This window comes from Hylobates moloch, unplaced genomic scaffold, assembly GCF_009828535.3.
Source record: "Hylobates moloch isolate HMO894 unplaced genomic scaffold, HMol_V3 SCAFFOLD_9, whole genome shotgun sequence".
Taxonomy (NCBI): domain Eukaryota; kingdom Metazoa; phylum Chordata; class Mammalia; order Primates; family Hylobatidae; genus Hylobates; species Hylobates moloch.
Window position 1 is genome coordinate 32,547,750 of NW_026652284.1, and position 16,552 is coordinate 32,564,301.

General features: G+C 42.2%; 1 protein-coding gene across 1 annotated transcript in view; it reads left to right on the top strand.

The window, feature by feature from the left end:
• The first annotated feature begins 638 nt into the window (after window positions 1-638).
• CPA6 (carboxypeptidase A6) overlaps window positions 639-16,552 on the top strand; it is a 332,789-nt gene continuing 316,875 nt past the window's right edge. The window contains exon 1 of the mRNA XM_032759610.2: window positions 639-983. Coding sequence (XP_032615501.1) covers window positions 868-983 — 116 coding nt within the window. The 5' untranslated portion in view covers window positions 639-867. The remainder of the gene's footprint in view (window positions 984-16,552) is intronic.

Sequence of the window (16,552 nt, forward strand, 5' to 3'; positions counted from 1 at the left end):
ATTGGAATCACCTAAGGAGTTTTCGAACCACTGATCCCACCACCACGGTTTCTATTTTCAAGGTCTGGCTCCCTAAATGATTCCAAATGTGCAGCCAAGGTGGCAAAGCCCTCGAAGGCCTCCTATTCCCCACGAGAACCTCTGAAACAGCAGCAGGTCTGGGTGCTGCTGATGCAGAATAAGTACCAAGATCTCCCCGAAGCCCAGTAAAGCCTCTGACCACTCCTGTAACTCAGGAGCAGGGAACTGAAGCCAGCTATTCGGATCTAGGTGCTATAGGTACCCCTGTGCACGTTCTCGTCATGATTGTTCACTGTGCATTTCATTAGGTGGAATCCGTTTAGGAATCTGTCATGGGAGATAAAAAAGACATTAAGCTTGGAATAATCCATGTCTGCTTGTTTAGCCCATCAGACAAATGATTTGCAATTAGGTAGCATCCTCATGCTGAAGAAGGTAGAGAAAGAAAGCTTGCACAGAAAAGTTAGAGGCCTCAAGTTGGGAAAGCAAACAAACCGAAAGCAGAGAGGAGTCACCCAAAGGAAGCAGCACCCAGTGAACCCCTGCCGTGAGTCAGCACGAGGGAGGCCCAGCCCTTTCCAGGGAAGCCTGATTAAAGATCAGGCTCAGCTGCTGCTGCTGCTGCTGCTTGTCCTAAGACCCAGTCGTAATAGCAACTTCCCTTCCTCAGCTGCCTAAACTTTTTTTCCCTTGTAGCTGGAGAGAAGTGTCACATTTTGCTCACTCTCAACCTTCCTCGCCCACCCCCTTCCCAGAGAACGTGTGCGGTGTGTAGGGGGTGCTGTGAGCCACCTCCAGCCTCGGGTGGCTGCTGAAGTAACTTTCAACTCCTCTCTTCTTAACACTATGAAGTGTCTCGGGAAGCACAGGGGCCGGGCAGCTGCTTTCCTGCCTCTTTGCTGGCTCTTTTTGAAGATTCTGCAACCGGGGCACAGCCACCTTTATAACAACCGCTATGCTGGGTAAGTGGAGCGACATTCATGCCCTACACAGCTTTGATTTGGATCTGGGGGCTGGTTTGCTCCAGAGTATGCCTCATTTTTTCTGATTTGGGGTCTCTGAGTGAATCTGCACACTTTCGCGGTCCCCTATATAAAATGTACTCACAGCTCTCTGCTCTTGGCTTTAGCTCACTGAGAGAACGTGGTGGGCTCCAGCCTGGCTTTTTGTACTTTTTATTATGTGCCAGCCTCAGCTGTGGACCCAGGGTTGAATGGGATTCTGTCTTTGGAGTAGCCGTGGTCAGTATTTGCAGTGTTTGCCTTGGTTGATGCTTGGAGATGCTGTTGTCCTACACGATTTATGACCTGAAAACTACGCCTTTCCTTTACAATTGTTATGTAGGAGCAGTGGGTTGAAATTCATCAATGATTAAGAACTGAGTGTGATTTTTTTTTTGTCTGTGCTTATTAGTCTGTAAAGTCGTTATTAGATTTTTAAATCTGAGCAATGCAAATGATTCAACTCAAAATAAGCAGAATAAAAGTAGTCAACTGTAAAATTATGGATAGTTTTTCTGAAGGAAAAACATAGGAATAAAACAAGCAGTTTTGTCCCCCCTCTGTAGGTTGGCATGCTTTCTATATGCCTTTCTTCAGGAGGCAGAGGGCTGGAAGCCGTGTGTTACTATGCACGTTCTTATTATCCTGAAGGCTTGCTGTGGTATAGACAGCATGTGATTTGCTCACATATGCAGGGGGTCGTTCTTTGAATCTGGAAATTATGGCTTGCCTGCACTTTAGAGCTGGAAAAACCTCAAATCGTTCCTCTAGTTCAATTCCTTTTTACAGAGGAGTAAACTCAGTGTCTGAAATATTTTTAAATAGGCTACTGTCATTCAATAATCACCACCTGAGAAAAGTTTTCATGTAGATCTGGATCGTGACAAGGTAGTGTACAGTGTCTTAAAACCAAGTTGTTCATTTTAGAAATAGTGTAAAAGAGAATTTACAAGTGTGACCCTGGAAAAGAGAATTGCGTTTCTCTTTCCCAAAGAATCTTGGCACTGCCTTTAGGGTTCCTCTGAATACAGTGCTTACAGAGGAAATTTTCGAAACATGTCCTGAGTTTTAGGGGAGGCAGGGTGGGATGGAGGTGTTGGCTGAGGTAGGGGCTATAGATGGCAATGTGATCACGGATTTTTCCACCCCAGTATTTCTGGGAGGAACAGAAAGGAGTTAACATCCCAGGGCTGCCTTTTGGCCTGGACATACAAGACCTCAACTTTACCTCCGATAATTTGTGACTCCTTTAGAGATCTGGAAAAAAGAAGCTCATGTTTAAAGACTGATGGTGCAGGCTTGGGTTGTGGGGAACTTAATTCTGACTCTCCTGGCTGATGTCAGGTCAGATGATAAACATATCACAGATTTAGACACGCATGTATGACCTAAGACCTCACTCCTCCACTCAGCTGTGGCTCTGTGCATAATTATTTCAGCGTGAGGCACTCCTCCGTGATAAGTTACCAGGCCTGCTTCAGCTGAGCAGGTGTGCACCCTTCCCTAAGCACCACTTTGCAGAGGAAATGAGGCCAACGGTGGCACCCTTTTCATATAGAATCTGTAGCGACTGGAACCCTTCAGGAAAAAGTTTCATTACCTTCTCTGTTTTCAGCAATGGACATAATAATTGCTATTTTCTCTTCAGTTGCTACATAAGTTAATCCCAAGTGTATAAACTACCAGATGTCTAAAAGTAGGAGGGAAGAAAAAGATGAGAGAATGAAAAGAAGTGAGTCTCACTCAACCATTGCAACAGAAGCCTAGAGCTTCTTTTAAAGCAAAAATATTTCTGAGCATATTCACTGTTAAAAATGGGGAATTTTAACCTACCTTCATTATATATGTCATTTTCTCATCGCTAAAGACAGAATGCTGCTCAGCTTTGAGAATATTTTGCTTTGTTTACTCTGAAACTGCTTTCTGCAAGTTTAGCCTTCTGGTGAACGAAAATCTGATGGGAAGACATGGTAGAAGAGTGTTTAGCAGTTTTTTTGGCTGGTTTCATCCACCCAAAGTTATTCTGAGCCATCTCATTTTTATTCCTTAATAATTTTTCTCTTTTGTCTTTTGCTACTAATGAAGGGGCAGCCCTAGTTCTTGCATTCATGTAAAAATATTTTTGTAGGTCTTCGTAGAATCTTATAATATGTGATTATCGTTCACAGGACCCTGAGCATGAATAAAAAATAGAACGCACAGGGCGGACCAGCATGCCTCCTGAGAGCAGCTAATGAGGCCAGTCCTCTTTAGACATAAACTAGTAACAATTGGATAGTGCCAAGTGTGTAATAGATGCTTAGTAAATGGTCAATTTAAGTGTCTCGGAAAAAAAAAATTGCCTTGGGATGGGTAGTGGGAGATTCTGGGAGAAATAGGGATGATTACGGTCATTTAAAAAGGTGAGAAAGAGTAAGACCTATTGGCTTGCACAACAGGGTAACTATAGTCAATAATCTAATTGTACCTTTTGAAATGACTAACAGTGTAACTGAATTGTTGTAACACAGAGAATAAATGCTTAAGGGGATGGATACCCCATTCTCTGTGATGTGCTTATTTCACATTGCATGCCTGTGTCAAAACATCTCAGGTACTCCATAAATATATATTGGGTATATAGAAGTATATACATACTACTATATACCCACAAAAATTAAAAGCTTCAATGTGTAGAAAGACTACAAGAAAAATCTGATGACAAAAGCTAGTGCCTTTTTTGATAACTGTATTAAACACTTACAAGACAGATCTTTAAATGCATAGAAAAGGAATGAAGCAAAGTGGAAAATAACGACTTCAATTATATTTATTGGTACTTAATGTCAAGGGCTTCAGGGGTTACAAATGCCAAGCCAAACATTTCAGGGATCAATAAATGTCCGTCAGTAAGTGAGACAAGCAAACATCATTCTGTGTTTCTCTTTTTCTCCCTCATCTCCCTGTTCTCCCAAAAGCAGACCTGGTTATTTATTATACTGTGATATTGAAACCAAAAAAAATCTTCTGCATCACAGAAAATTAGGGTAGATTTTTAAAATAATGGTAAAAGAGAGATCTCAGACAGTAACAATAAATTCTGGCAAAATTGTAGAACATGGCCATGATTTTTGAAAACTACTTATTGAGTGCCTTCTTCATGTGTCAACGTAGCATAAGTCTGAAGTTTAACTGCCTGGGTCTCAATTTTTGCTTTCCCACATTTAGTAGCTCTGTTATCTTAGACAAGTTATTTAACTTCTTTGAACCTCAGTTTCCTTATCTTGGACAATGGAGGTAATATTTGACCTTCCTCACCAAGTTGCTGGGAGGATTCAAGAATAGCATGGTTCTTGGCACTTAGTAAGAACTTAACAGGATAGTAAAATACTTACCAAGACTTAATATAAACATTTATAAAAACATTCTAAGAACAACCTTATGCATTTGTTATCCTCATTTTACAAATAGGCTAAATGAAGTACAGTCCAGGTAGCCCAAGTTCAGGGCTAACCAACTCAAGGACACACTTGAGATTCTCCCCCAGCTCTGCCTGACTCCACCACTGTACTTCTCACTCTGCCACTTATTCAGGCATAGAGAAGAATTGCTTTTAAGAAAAACTGGAAGATTTAATCTTGTTTGGGGAACTGATAGTTTCAGAACAATAAAGGAAAAGAGATTATATAGGTAAAATTGGAGGTTTAATCTTGGTCACCTTCTTGAGGGTGATGATGAGTCACCGACAGTGAATCATTATTAGAAAAGCATGCAGGGCCCATAAGGGATAGAAAACAGAAGATGAAAGAACTTTCTATTGTCACACACACATGCGCACACACACACACACAAAAGTAGCACAGAAAGTGGCTGTGATTGTGTGCCTTTGTTCATGCAAGTATTATTTGGATGCCCATTGTGTGCTGAGAACTTGACCAACAGAGTGAATGCCCTCTGATAGCTTGCTGTATAGTAGAGAAAATTGCCCACACATCATATTACTATACAATGTGTAAGTGCTGTGTGGTAGCTGTCCCCAACCTTTTTGGCACCAGGGACTGGTTTTGTGGAAGACAATTTTTCTACGGTTGTGGCGGGGGTGGTTTCAGAATGATTCAAGTGCGTTACATTTATTGTGCACTTTATTTCTATTGTTATTATGTTATAATATGTAATGAAATAATTATAGGACTCACCATAACAAAGAATCAGTGGAAGCCCTGAGCTTGTTTTCTTGCAACTAGGCGGTCCCATCTGGGGGTGATGGGAGACAGTGACATATCATCAGGCATTAGATTTTTATAAGGAACATGCAACCTAGATCCCTCGTGTGTGCAGTTCACAGTAGGGTTCTCGCTCTGATGAGAATCTAATGCTACTGATGATCGGCAGGAGGCAGAGCTCAGGTGGAAATGCGAGCAATGGGGAGCAGCTGCAAATACACATAAAGTTTTGCTGGCTAGCCTGCCACTCACCTCCTGCTGTGCGGCCCGGTTTCTAACAGGCCACCCACTGGAACTGGTCTGTGGCCAGGGGTTTTGGGACCCTGCTGTATGGGATGAACAGATTCCTGAGGGCTGGCAGAAGAGTTCAATGAACCAAGAAGGAGAGGTGAACATCCTTGCTATGGCCTTGCCAATTCTGATCATCTAGCCCTGCTGTACGTAGGCTGAGGGTGCAGAGAGAACTGGCTTCCTATCATCACGGCTGCTTCTTGGGACTGGAACCAAGTAATGCGCTCATATTAATCTACTTGTACTGGGTCTGCTTGCAAAGTTCCATGGACTCCTTTTTTCTCGTGACAGCCCTGCATTTATTGAAGATGGCTCTCACGTCTTGGGACAGTTTCTTTCCCCTTCTTCTTTGTGTCTCAGGGAAGCCACTTTGATGAATAGCATACCCTTTGTTCCCATGACCATAGGTATGAGCAGGGCTGGGTATCACTCACTGTGCATGCAGCTGGTATGTGCTGGTTAGCCACACCCATGCTGTGCTTATGGCCCCACTTATGGTTATTTGTCCACAAGTCTATAGTCATCCATGGAAACAAGATATGACTATTCATAGAAGTAGACTTGAAGTAAGATTTTTTTTGAAAAGTAGTTTGGGGCCAGGCATGGTGGCTCATATCTGTAATCCCTGCATTTTGGGAGGCCGAGGCAGGTGGATCACCTGAGGTCAGGAGTTCGAGACCATCTTGGCTAACATGGCAAAACCCTGTTTCTACTAAAAATACAAAAATTAGCCAGGCGTGGTAGCACGCATGTAGTCCCCACTACTCAGGAGGCTGAGGCAGAAGAATCGCTTGCACCTAGGAGGCGGCAGTTGCAAGATCATGCCATTGCACTCCAGTCTGGGCATCAGAGCAAGACTCAGTCTTAAGAAAAAAAGAAAAAAAAGTAGTTTGGTCCTTGAAATGCTGTAAGCAAAGAGACTGCACACTGGATGTGGCATACTGAAGACAAAAGGATTGTGAGAAATAGTGACTCAGTAGAGCAGTTTCAACCCCAGAGACATAATACTTGTTTTCTACCTTACCTCTCTGGCTATTTCCCCACCTTTCTCTCAGGAGCAGTTTTTGTCTTCTTTTATGTCCTGATGGTGGCTTCCTTTGAATGTTCTCTGAGCTTTTGGAAACCTAGGTCTAGAGCACAAGAAATCAGAGCCAGTCATGTGAATCTGAGTTGCCTTCTACACTGGTAGTTAAGGCTCTTTTCAGATATGATGGACATAAGTCCCCCTTTTCCCAGGACTGGCCTGGGGTTGCCAGGGACTATCCCAATTTGCACCTGCTGTTCTGGTGTAGTCATCAGCAGTGCCCCCTTCCCAACTGAGAAGGGTCCTGATTTGATGGTAAATTGTTGGTTTGACCTTTTTTATTCTTCACTATGTTTGCATCCTTAATGAGTTTCATTCCATGTCTTCAAATATGCCTCTTGTCTCACTCCTAAGGAAGAAATTCATCTCTAGTTCCTTCTGTTCCTATAAAAAGTATCCCATTTGTACTCTCCTCTCTCTTGTAATGACCACCAGCCACATATAAGACTTTTTGTTTTAATCTCAGTCTGGGTTAAGGTAGTTTTCTCCTAACTGATCTGCCATTCTCTAGTCCTTTCTCATACTGATGAGCTTGTTAAAATAAGGCTTTTTATCATGTCACTCCCTTGCTTAAAGACCACTTTGGCTCCCTATTGGCAACTACATTAAAAGCACAATCCTCTGCATGGCTTTCAAGGCCTCTATCATCAAACTCTTGTTTTCCTGCCTGTCTTTCACTTCTCCTACACCCTGAAACCAGATCTAGTCAGATCCGAGAAGTAGAGAGCTTCATTCAGCATTGCACACCTTGAATAAACAAAGCAAGCAGGCCCCATTCATAGCAAGAGCCTAAAGCAGGAAAGGGCCATGTCAGCTCATGAATGACAGGTTGAAATATTTGGTCTACATTTGGGGGCGTTAGGAACTATAAAGGATGTGTCCTTGGTTCTGAGGTTGGTTAAGAACGTTTCCCCACAAGTTAGTGTGTAGTTGATGGAATAGTTCTCCAGTGCCTTCTGGAACTTCCTTCTAGCTCTTGCCCCTTGTTAATGGCAGAATATTTTTAGTTTTCCTTATGCACTATCTCAAAGTACAGCCCCTAGGTGCTGATTGTTTATCAGCTCATTATACCCAAAGCTTTCTTCCCTGCAGTATGTTCTGTGTTTTGGGGCTTCCTGCTTTGCTTGTTAAAGACATGCAGTGCTGCAGTCCTCTACGCCTCTGACCCAAACTCACAGGCAGACAGTATGGGGGTCAGCACTTCCTCTGCCCACTGAGCTAGTAGAAGGAGGATTGTTTCAAATGCTTCTGGGCTCCACTCTCCTTGAAGCCCAATCTGATAATGAACCCTTTATTTTATAGCACCAAGGTACTTTCTGCGTAATACCATTAAGCAAAATCACTTCCAACCCCTGAAAAGCAGCAAAGGATATTAACGTTTTATAACTTCACAGCCTATATTGTGCAAGCTACAAAAGCATTATTTTTTTGTCTTTGTAAATGGAATGACTGAACAGAAAATAAAAACATTTTTGGTGACTTGTTTTAGAGTTTTCATTATGAGCAATCAGTAGATAACTGGTTTATTGGATTAGAATTTGCTTTGCTAAATTAATGGCTTCTCAATCCGCCTCTAGGCATTAGCTTCTTTATGATACAGTGGAATGCGGAATACAGAGCTTTAGGATCTTGTTCCAGGTAGTGTCGTAAATTTCCTAAAATATTATTTTATGAAAGGTTGAAGCAAACTTCTAAGTGTTTCTCTTCAACATAATTGCAGCCTTTGTTCTTTTTCTTTCCAGTGTACTTTGAAAATAGTAAAACATTTTAGTATCAGTGTTAGTAAGGATACTATTGGGTTGTTTTGTTTTGTTTTGTTCTGTATTTTGTTTGTTTGTTTCTTAGTTCTGCTATGACAAAGAATCCTAAACCTCCATAGCTTAAACAAATCCATTTCTGTCTCATGTAAAACTCCAGAACAGCTATGGCTGGTTGGTGGTGACGGAGAACCAGGCTGCTTCTGTCTTGTAGCTCTGTCATGCTCAACATTCAACTTCCAAAGGAGGAGTCTTCCATTTCTCACAGTCCAGCCAGCAGGAAAGTGGAAAGAAAAGTCACTCTCCTGTAATGCCACAGACCAGAAGTTCAAACATCACTTCCTGCAGGCCAGAATCAGCTAGACAGCCCTAGCTGCAAGGGAGGCTGTGAAATATAGCCTTTAGCCAGGGGGCCAGATCTGGGAGAACATATTAGAGATAACCACAGCAGTCTCTCTCTGAGTGGTTACGCTGATATCCAATGACTACCAGCCCATTCTCCCTTTCACTTGTTTTTTTTTTTTTTTTTTTGAAATAACAATATCTCCAAATGGATGTTTAGAATTTTGGACTTCCAGCTAATTAAAAGTGTGCATTTTTTCTTCTATGAATGACATTTTTTAAAGTCATAGAATGTCAGGACCAGAATGGACAAAAAATGTATCATAGCCCAATCCCTTTTTATAATATATGAGGAAGCAGAACTCCATAAAGGTAAAAGGATTGGCAGAGCTAGCGGTAGAGTTAAGACTAAAACCCAGGCCACCTGAGTTCACAGCATTCTTTATAGTTGACAACACCACCTTTGGTGACTCCAGAAATCTTCTTACCCTTTCCTATTCTCTGGCGTCATTGGGGATGAAGTAAAGTGATTTGGCAAGGTTGAGAAGTGTTTAACAAGTGAGGATTTCATTTCATATCTATAAATATTTGCAGGGTGTCTGGCCCGCTGCTAGTCTAGGACTACAGAGATGAAAGAACAGCCCACGTGCACAGCATAATGAGTAACTCAGGCAGGTAAACAAACAGTTCCAACCCTGGGATCCTTGTGCCTCCAGAGAAAACTCTTGATATCAGATATCAAGCGAGTGCAGGAGAGGGTCACCTAACCCAGACTGAAGAGTGGACAGAAGGCCAGAGAAGTCGTCTTAGATGTGATGATTGCAAAGGAAAAAAAAATTTTTTTTGAGTGGTTTATTAAATATGCAAGATATTTTGACTTTTTCTTTTAAATGGCTGGTATTGAAAGGACATGGTCCTGATCTCAGTCATCAAGAAAAACTAGAGATTAGGTTAAGGCTTTCCAGACACAGGGAATATATTGGTGCAAAGAACTACAGGTGAGAGAGCTTGGTCAAGTCTAGAAAATCAGGGCAATTGAGTATGGCTATAACAGAAGGCATCTTTCTCTGAGGGAGTCAGGAGGCGGGAGGGAAGGCTACAGAGGTAGGTGAGGTCCCATAACACATAGTTCTGATTTCTCCCAAAGGTAACAGTATGTTCATGAACAATTTTAAGCAGGGAGTTTAGTCGATTCAATTTTTAAAAGAAAGTTCTCTCTGCTATCACGGAAAAGGGAAGGCTGGAGGGCTGAAGACTGGTGTCAAGATGACTGGGATGTTAAGGTGACCTTAGTAATACGAGGTAGTGCCTGGTTAATGGCAGTGACATCGGAAGAAAAAGGAGAGAACCAACTAAATATTTAGGAGGTAGAATTTTCACAATGTTTCTACTATTTCACAGATGGAATAGTGTAAATTGAATCTCAGAATCGGGTTAGTAGACTGCCCTTTGCAGAGAAGATAAGCACTTTTTTGGATATGTATTGTTTGAGCTGCCTATAAAGTGCCCAGTTGGATAGATGGATCTGAAGCTCAAGAGAGACCTCTAGGCTATGAAATAGATTCCAGAAACTGAGGTGTCAATAGAATTTCTTGAAAGCTTTGGTATAGGATGGAGTACCCTGGAAGAACTCATTACATGAAAAGAGGGCCAAAGACTCATAGAGCAGAAGGGGAAAGGCAGAGAAGAAAGTAGCAGAAAAGGTCTAGAAACAGAGTAAGAAACACAGGAGATGTCAGTTAAGGGAAAATAAGGGATCCAAGAAGGGAGAGGTTAATCACATCAAGTGCTGCAAAGTCATGTCCACTGGGTAGGCCATTCAGGACATCATTCATGATATCATCAAAGGTGCTTTTGGTGGAGTGGTGAATGGAAACTAGAGCAGGTAGGCTGAGAAGGGAATTGGATGTCAGAAAATTAGCAGTGAAAGGAGACCATAATTTCAAGAAGCTTGTCCATGAAGTGGGGGTGAGGGCAGCGTGGGGAGATGATAGATTTAAAGGAGTGTTTTGCCATTTTGCTTTTACTCCTTAAGATGGGAAAGATATGCTCATATTTTACACCAGGTGGTAGAAATAAGGAAAGGGAGAGACCAGTGATAAAGGAGAGACCACAGGAAAGTGAAATGGAGTCAGGTGTCCACAGAGACTGAAAGCTGGCTGCCCTCTCCTTTCTCTGTAAAGTAGAAGGTGGGGTCCTGGTCCTATGAAGAGAGAGGGGAGATGACTCGGGACCTTCAAAGGGATCACCAGCATCACTGAGGGGCCAGCTGTTGGTATGGATGATGAGTCCATAAAGGAACCATAAACCCAGATCCACGGGTTTTCTCCAGAATCATTTCTGAAGAATGTTACCTAGAATGTGCCCCTGGAGGGAGAGGGGAGGGAAGGCTGCAGAGGTAGGTGAGGTCCCATAACACATGCTTTTGATTTCTCCCAAAGGTGACAGCATGCTCATGAACAACTTTAAGCTAAGAACTTAGTTGATTCCATTTTTAAGAGAAAATTCCCTCTGCCATCATTGAGAAAGGAAGAGCAACTTCTGGAGCTCTAAAAGGAAAGAGGGCAGAAATGTAACAGCAATGGAAGAAAGAAAAGAAAAAGACTGCCACAAATTTATATTTCTCTAACATTTAATAAGATGATATAGGACTTTGTAAATCAGAACATAATACAAGGTATTATATTAGGTAAGTTATGCTATTAGTGGGAAAGTCTCATGTAGACACATCCTGTCACAAAATTGACAATTTTTTTCATTACCTTCTATCTTCCTAAGGAATTAAGAAAAAGACTGAAAGTGTCTTAGTGTCTTCTTAGCCAAATCTATTCTCTTCCTCATTAAGTTATCAGAAAACTTGGGGGTGCCATCTCCTCATCCATCTTCCCAGTTCTCTCATCCTTCCTCATTCCACAAACACTTACTGACCCAATACCAGGAGAGTAGCAATTATCACATCCTGACTGTCATTTCTTATCCCCAAGGATGGTTAAGAATCTTCAAAGTAGCTGTGCCAGGCAGTGTCTTGCAGAGGAAACGACAGTCTGTGTCTCCTGAGGGCTTATGTTTTAATCCACAGTCTAAACTGAAAAAGAGGGAGAGATTTTTAAAAAAATGAACAAGTATTTAAAACCAAATGAAAATGCAAGTATATTAGGTCAACACACTCTTCCTGCTTTTTTCTACCTTTGTTTTCTTAATACACACGTTATGTATTTTTATACTATTTCAATCTTAGCAACTGATAAAAGATGAAAGTTCTAGGGTACCACACTCATCACTAGATGAGAACCCTGGTCTATGTTTGCACTTGCAGAAGCTGGAACCATTTGCACATGTGACCTCATTGGTCATATTTTCATTTCCCTTATCTCCCTTTCAGAATGTCTTTATCTTACCAGACTAATTCATGAATCACCAACATGTCAACTAGGTTCCTTTTTCTGATTTTGTGACTGTAATGAGAACACAAGATTTATAATGAGATGATTTGGGGGGTCTTATTATAATCTCTCCATCATGTTTGGGATGATGGGATGATGTGATGGGATGTCTGATGATGTGATAGCAATATATTTGGCATCAAAACTGCTAAACATATTGAAGGTTGGAGGCATTTGGGATGAGCCTCTATAGCAAAGTATTTGGAGTAGTTAGAAATTTGTTGCAGAAAAAAAATATTCTAAGCCCTCGACTTACAGGGCAGAAAAAAGGATACATATGAGGAAGTCCAGTTCTCCCTAAGTTTTCAGAACTCTTTGTGCAAGCAGAGGAAAATGTAAGTCATTTTAATGTAATATCTGACAGAAATCTTCTTAATGTAATATCTTACATCTTAATGTAATATCTTACAGAAAAATTACTTCAATGTTTTGGAGAGAAATTTAGTCTGCTTTGTTTTTCTCTGCCTAAAATGAGGGTTTTCTTTTTTTTTTTCCATGGGGCCCTGGTTTGCTGAGGTCATGCACCTTCCACACTACTATTCTAAAAACTCTCCAATTACTTCAAGCACCCACACACACCTGTACCCTCTCTTCCCCCCAATGCCTGACACCACACCTTTTATATAAGAGCAAATAAATGTATCTTTCTTGATAAGAGGGAGGCTGGTGGCTCACACTTGTAATCCCAGTAGTTTGAGAGGCCAAGATGGGAGGATCACTTGAGCCCAGGAGTTGGAGACCCAGCCTGGCCAACATGAGAAAACCCTGAATTTACAAAAAAAAAATAAAATTAAGTTTGCTGGGTGTGGTGGCGCATGCCTGCACTTCCACTACTAGGGACGCCGAGGCAGGAGGATCACTTGAGCCCAGGAGAATGAAGCTGTAGTGAGCCGTGATTGCACCACTGCACTCCAGCCTGTGTGACAGAGGGGTGCCACTGCACTCCAGCCTGGGCAACAGCCTGTCTCAAAAAAAAAAAAAAAAAAAAGAGACGATGCAGCAATTGACCTGAGTTATCTCAGCTTCCATCCTTCCTACCACAAACTCTACAGGTTCCTGATCCCGCCCCCACCCCCCCTCCCCTTTCCAAGGCAATACCTTGTGTATTCAGTCAGCACTATTCATTGAGTGCCCACCATGTGCCCATTTTAAGGCCCAGGGATATAGCACTGTAGGTTCTAGGAATACAGCACTTCCTTAAGTCCTAGTGAATAAAACAAAGTATCTTGTGAAGTTTACATTCTAATGGAATGACAGAAAATTAATATGCCATAGTAGTGAGTTCTGATAAGGACTCTGAACTTAGATAAAATGTAGAAAGGTGATAGAGTGTCAGGAGAGGAGATGAGAAGAATAAAGTGAGACTCCTGATTATGTGAAGATCTGAGAGTAGAAACTTCCACTCATGGGAAACAGCAGGTGAGGTGGAAGCCCGTGTGGCAGGTCCCTGGACAGCTGGTCTCAGACCAGCAACATCAGCACCACCTGGGCACTTGTGAGAAACTAAAAATTATCAGGCCACCTTCCCCTCCCAAATCAGGAGTTCTGGGGGTGGGGCCCAGCAGTCGGGCTTAACAAGCCTCCAGGTGATAGACGCTACATTTTTTTTTTTTTTTGGAGACGGAGTCTCGCTCTGTCGCCCAGGCTGGAGTGCAGTGGCACGATCTCAGCTCACTGCAAGCTCCGCCTCCTGGGTTCACGCCATTCTCCTGCCTCAGTCTCCCGAGTAGCTCGGACTACAGGCGCCCGCCACCAGGCCTGGCTAATTTTTTGTATTTTTAGTAGAGACGGGGTTTCACCGTGTTAGCCAGGATGGTCTCGATCTCCTGACCTCGTGATCCGCCCGCCTCGGCCTCCCAAAGTGATGGAATTACAGGCGTGAGCCACCGTGTCCGGCAAGAAGCTAAAATTTGAGAACCACTGTTGAGGACAAGCAGCAGGGTAACATGGCTGGAGGCTGTGGGTCAATGAACAGTCACTCGCCCTTGGTCCCTGCTGCTCTGGTCCAGACTGTGTTCAATTTCCGTTTGCTTATCACTGTGAAACCTCTCAAAATCACCTGCAGCTTTCTTCCTCTGTCCTTCTTCTATTCTGTGCATGTTCCTCCACATCTGCCCACCTTTCTCAAACAAGTTCAAACTCTTACCTCCTCCAGCGCGAGTTCTCCTCTGAGAGCCCATGCCACTCTGTCGTTCATAACACTAACCACGTGAGGCTCGGTATTACAGTTGTGTGTGGATGTCCTATCTTTCAGGAAATAAGCAAGTTGAGAGTAAGATGCTGTATCTTCTTATCTATATTCTTACAGTCCCCAAATAGTGTTTAGCATATTCAGTGAAGATTTTCAAAGGAAAAAGGAGGGAAGAAGAGGAGGAAGGGATAAGAGAGAGCGAGGAAGGAATGGGGGGCAGGAAACTAACAAACTAGGAATCGAATTGCTGACACCTGCAGGCAGTTTTATCACACTAAATTTCATCAACGACAAGTAGTGAAAAACAGGAACCATTTGCCCTTACAGCTTTCGGAGGAATGTGGGGATCCCACAGCTGCCACACTTACGTGCTTAAGGGCGATATTCCCACCCTCCTGCTGATTTCTCCCTGTTCAATGTGTTTTGGGTATCACTTGTACTATTATCCAAATTTGGCCTCAGATACTTTATTTATATAGGCTCCTAAAAGTGACTGGACTGGCATTCTGCTTGGGGGAGGAGATCTCTGAGGCAAAACTGCTGTTTCCTGGCTGGCCTAGAATGGGCACCAGCTGGTCAACACGTTTATTACCCATTACCTTTTACCAAATTTAGAGAAGCGACCCTTGCCTTTTTGTCATTGCTGCTTTATCCTCTAAGAAATAGACAGGAAGTCATCTGAAATTGTAGATCACTCCTCAATCATTCATTTTGAGCCTAACATCCTCTCTAGTTTTTGACTAATTTTTACAAACCAAAGAACTTCCAGTGTATCTTTCAGAACTTTATAGGTCGTTTTCTTCCTTTAACTCTTTTTCTATCTCTTTAGATGCCGTGATTCAATAAGAAGAAAGTTTGCTTGCAATTTCTATACTTGGTTCCCCTACTCAGATGCCCATACAAATCCCAAGTACCACAGAAACAGAATGGTCCTGGAGAGTACAGTCAGGCTTCCTTTAAAATAAGGCAACAGTAAAAATTCAAACACAGAGAGTTGATCAAATGTGGTTTGAAGAGTCCTTAGAACGGGGGCATTTTCTGAGCCGAGCTCAGCATGCTGCCCAGAGAGCAGTTCAGCCTGAGGGAAAGCTGGAAATATTCAAACAGAGGTGGTGTGAAATCAGTTGGTCCCTCTGAGAAAGGCTTAAAGCCTTAGCCTTGAGTTAAGGAGTTGTGGAAGAAGTGAAAGGATGGGCACCAGCTGAGAAATAGCAAAAAGGAAGGGACTCTCCAAGGGTGAAACCACGCTGCACAGTTTCTCAAGAAAAAGTATGACATACCAAAGGACTTGCCACTATCTTAGCCTCTTTTTTTGTGTGTGAAAAAGCATTTGTTTTTTTCCTTCAAATGCAACTTGCATAGACAGCATTTAATTACAGGGTGAATAACTCACCATGGACCCAGCTGTTGGTAGCTTGGTTCTTTCTAGGAAAGGAATCTTAATAAGAAAAAAGTTAGATTAAATGGTAAAGTAGAATTATCGCCAATTCAAAGATTCAACCAACTATCCCCAAATTAGGTATTCTAAACCAACTAGTGGAAAGATGCAAAATCAACATGGTCACCCAGTCTCATTTCTATAATAGCAGGATTGCAAATACTTAATGATTTCTTAAGAATGAATAAGTTTTATTGTGACTACTTAGCAAGAATTTTGTGCCCTTGAACATACAGTATAATTTATAGTTATTACACATGGCTTCTGGTAAACATACTGTATTTTTAAGTATTAATCACTCCAAAGATTCTTCTGGTTATTACATGGGACAATGAAAGCCAGTTACTCATTTCACTCAATCTAAAGATATCCACTATGATATTCTTATAGTAGAAACATATATTTGGTCTTCATCCCCATTTTCTGGCAAACAGCTCCTAAAATCCTTGACTCTCCAAAGTGATGTGTCTTTTTGTATGCTAATGAGATGACGGGTGATAGGGGCTCCTGGATAGCCTTAGGATGGGAGCTGGTTGCCAGGGAAACCAACCATGTGATTAGAGGGTTGGGACTTTCAGCCCCATCCCCCAACCTCCAGGGAAGTAAAAGGGACTGCAGGTTGAGCTAATCACCAGTGGTCAATGATTTAATCAATTGTGCCCTCATAACCCTCCATAAAAACCCAAAATAGACAGGATTCAGAGAGCTTCCAGGTTGCTGAACATATGGAAGTACTGGGAGGTTGGTATCCCCAGAGAGGGCCTGGAAGTTCTGGGACCTCT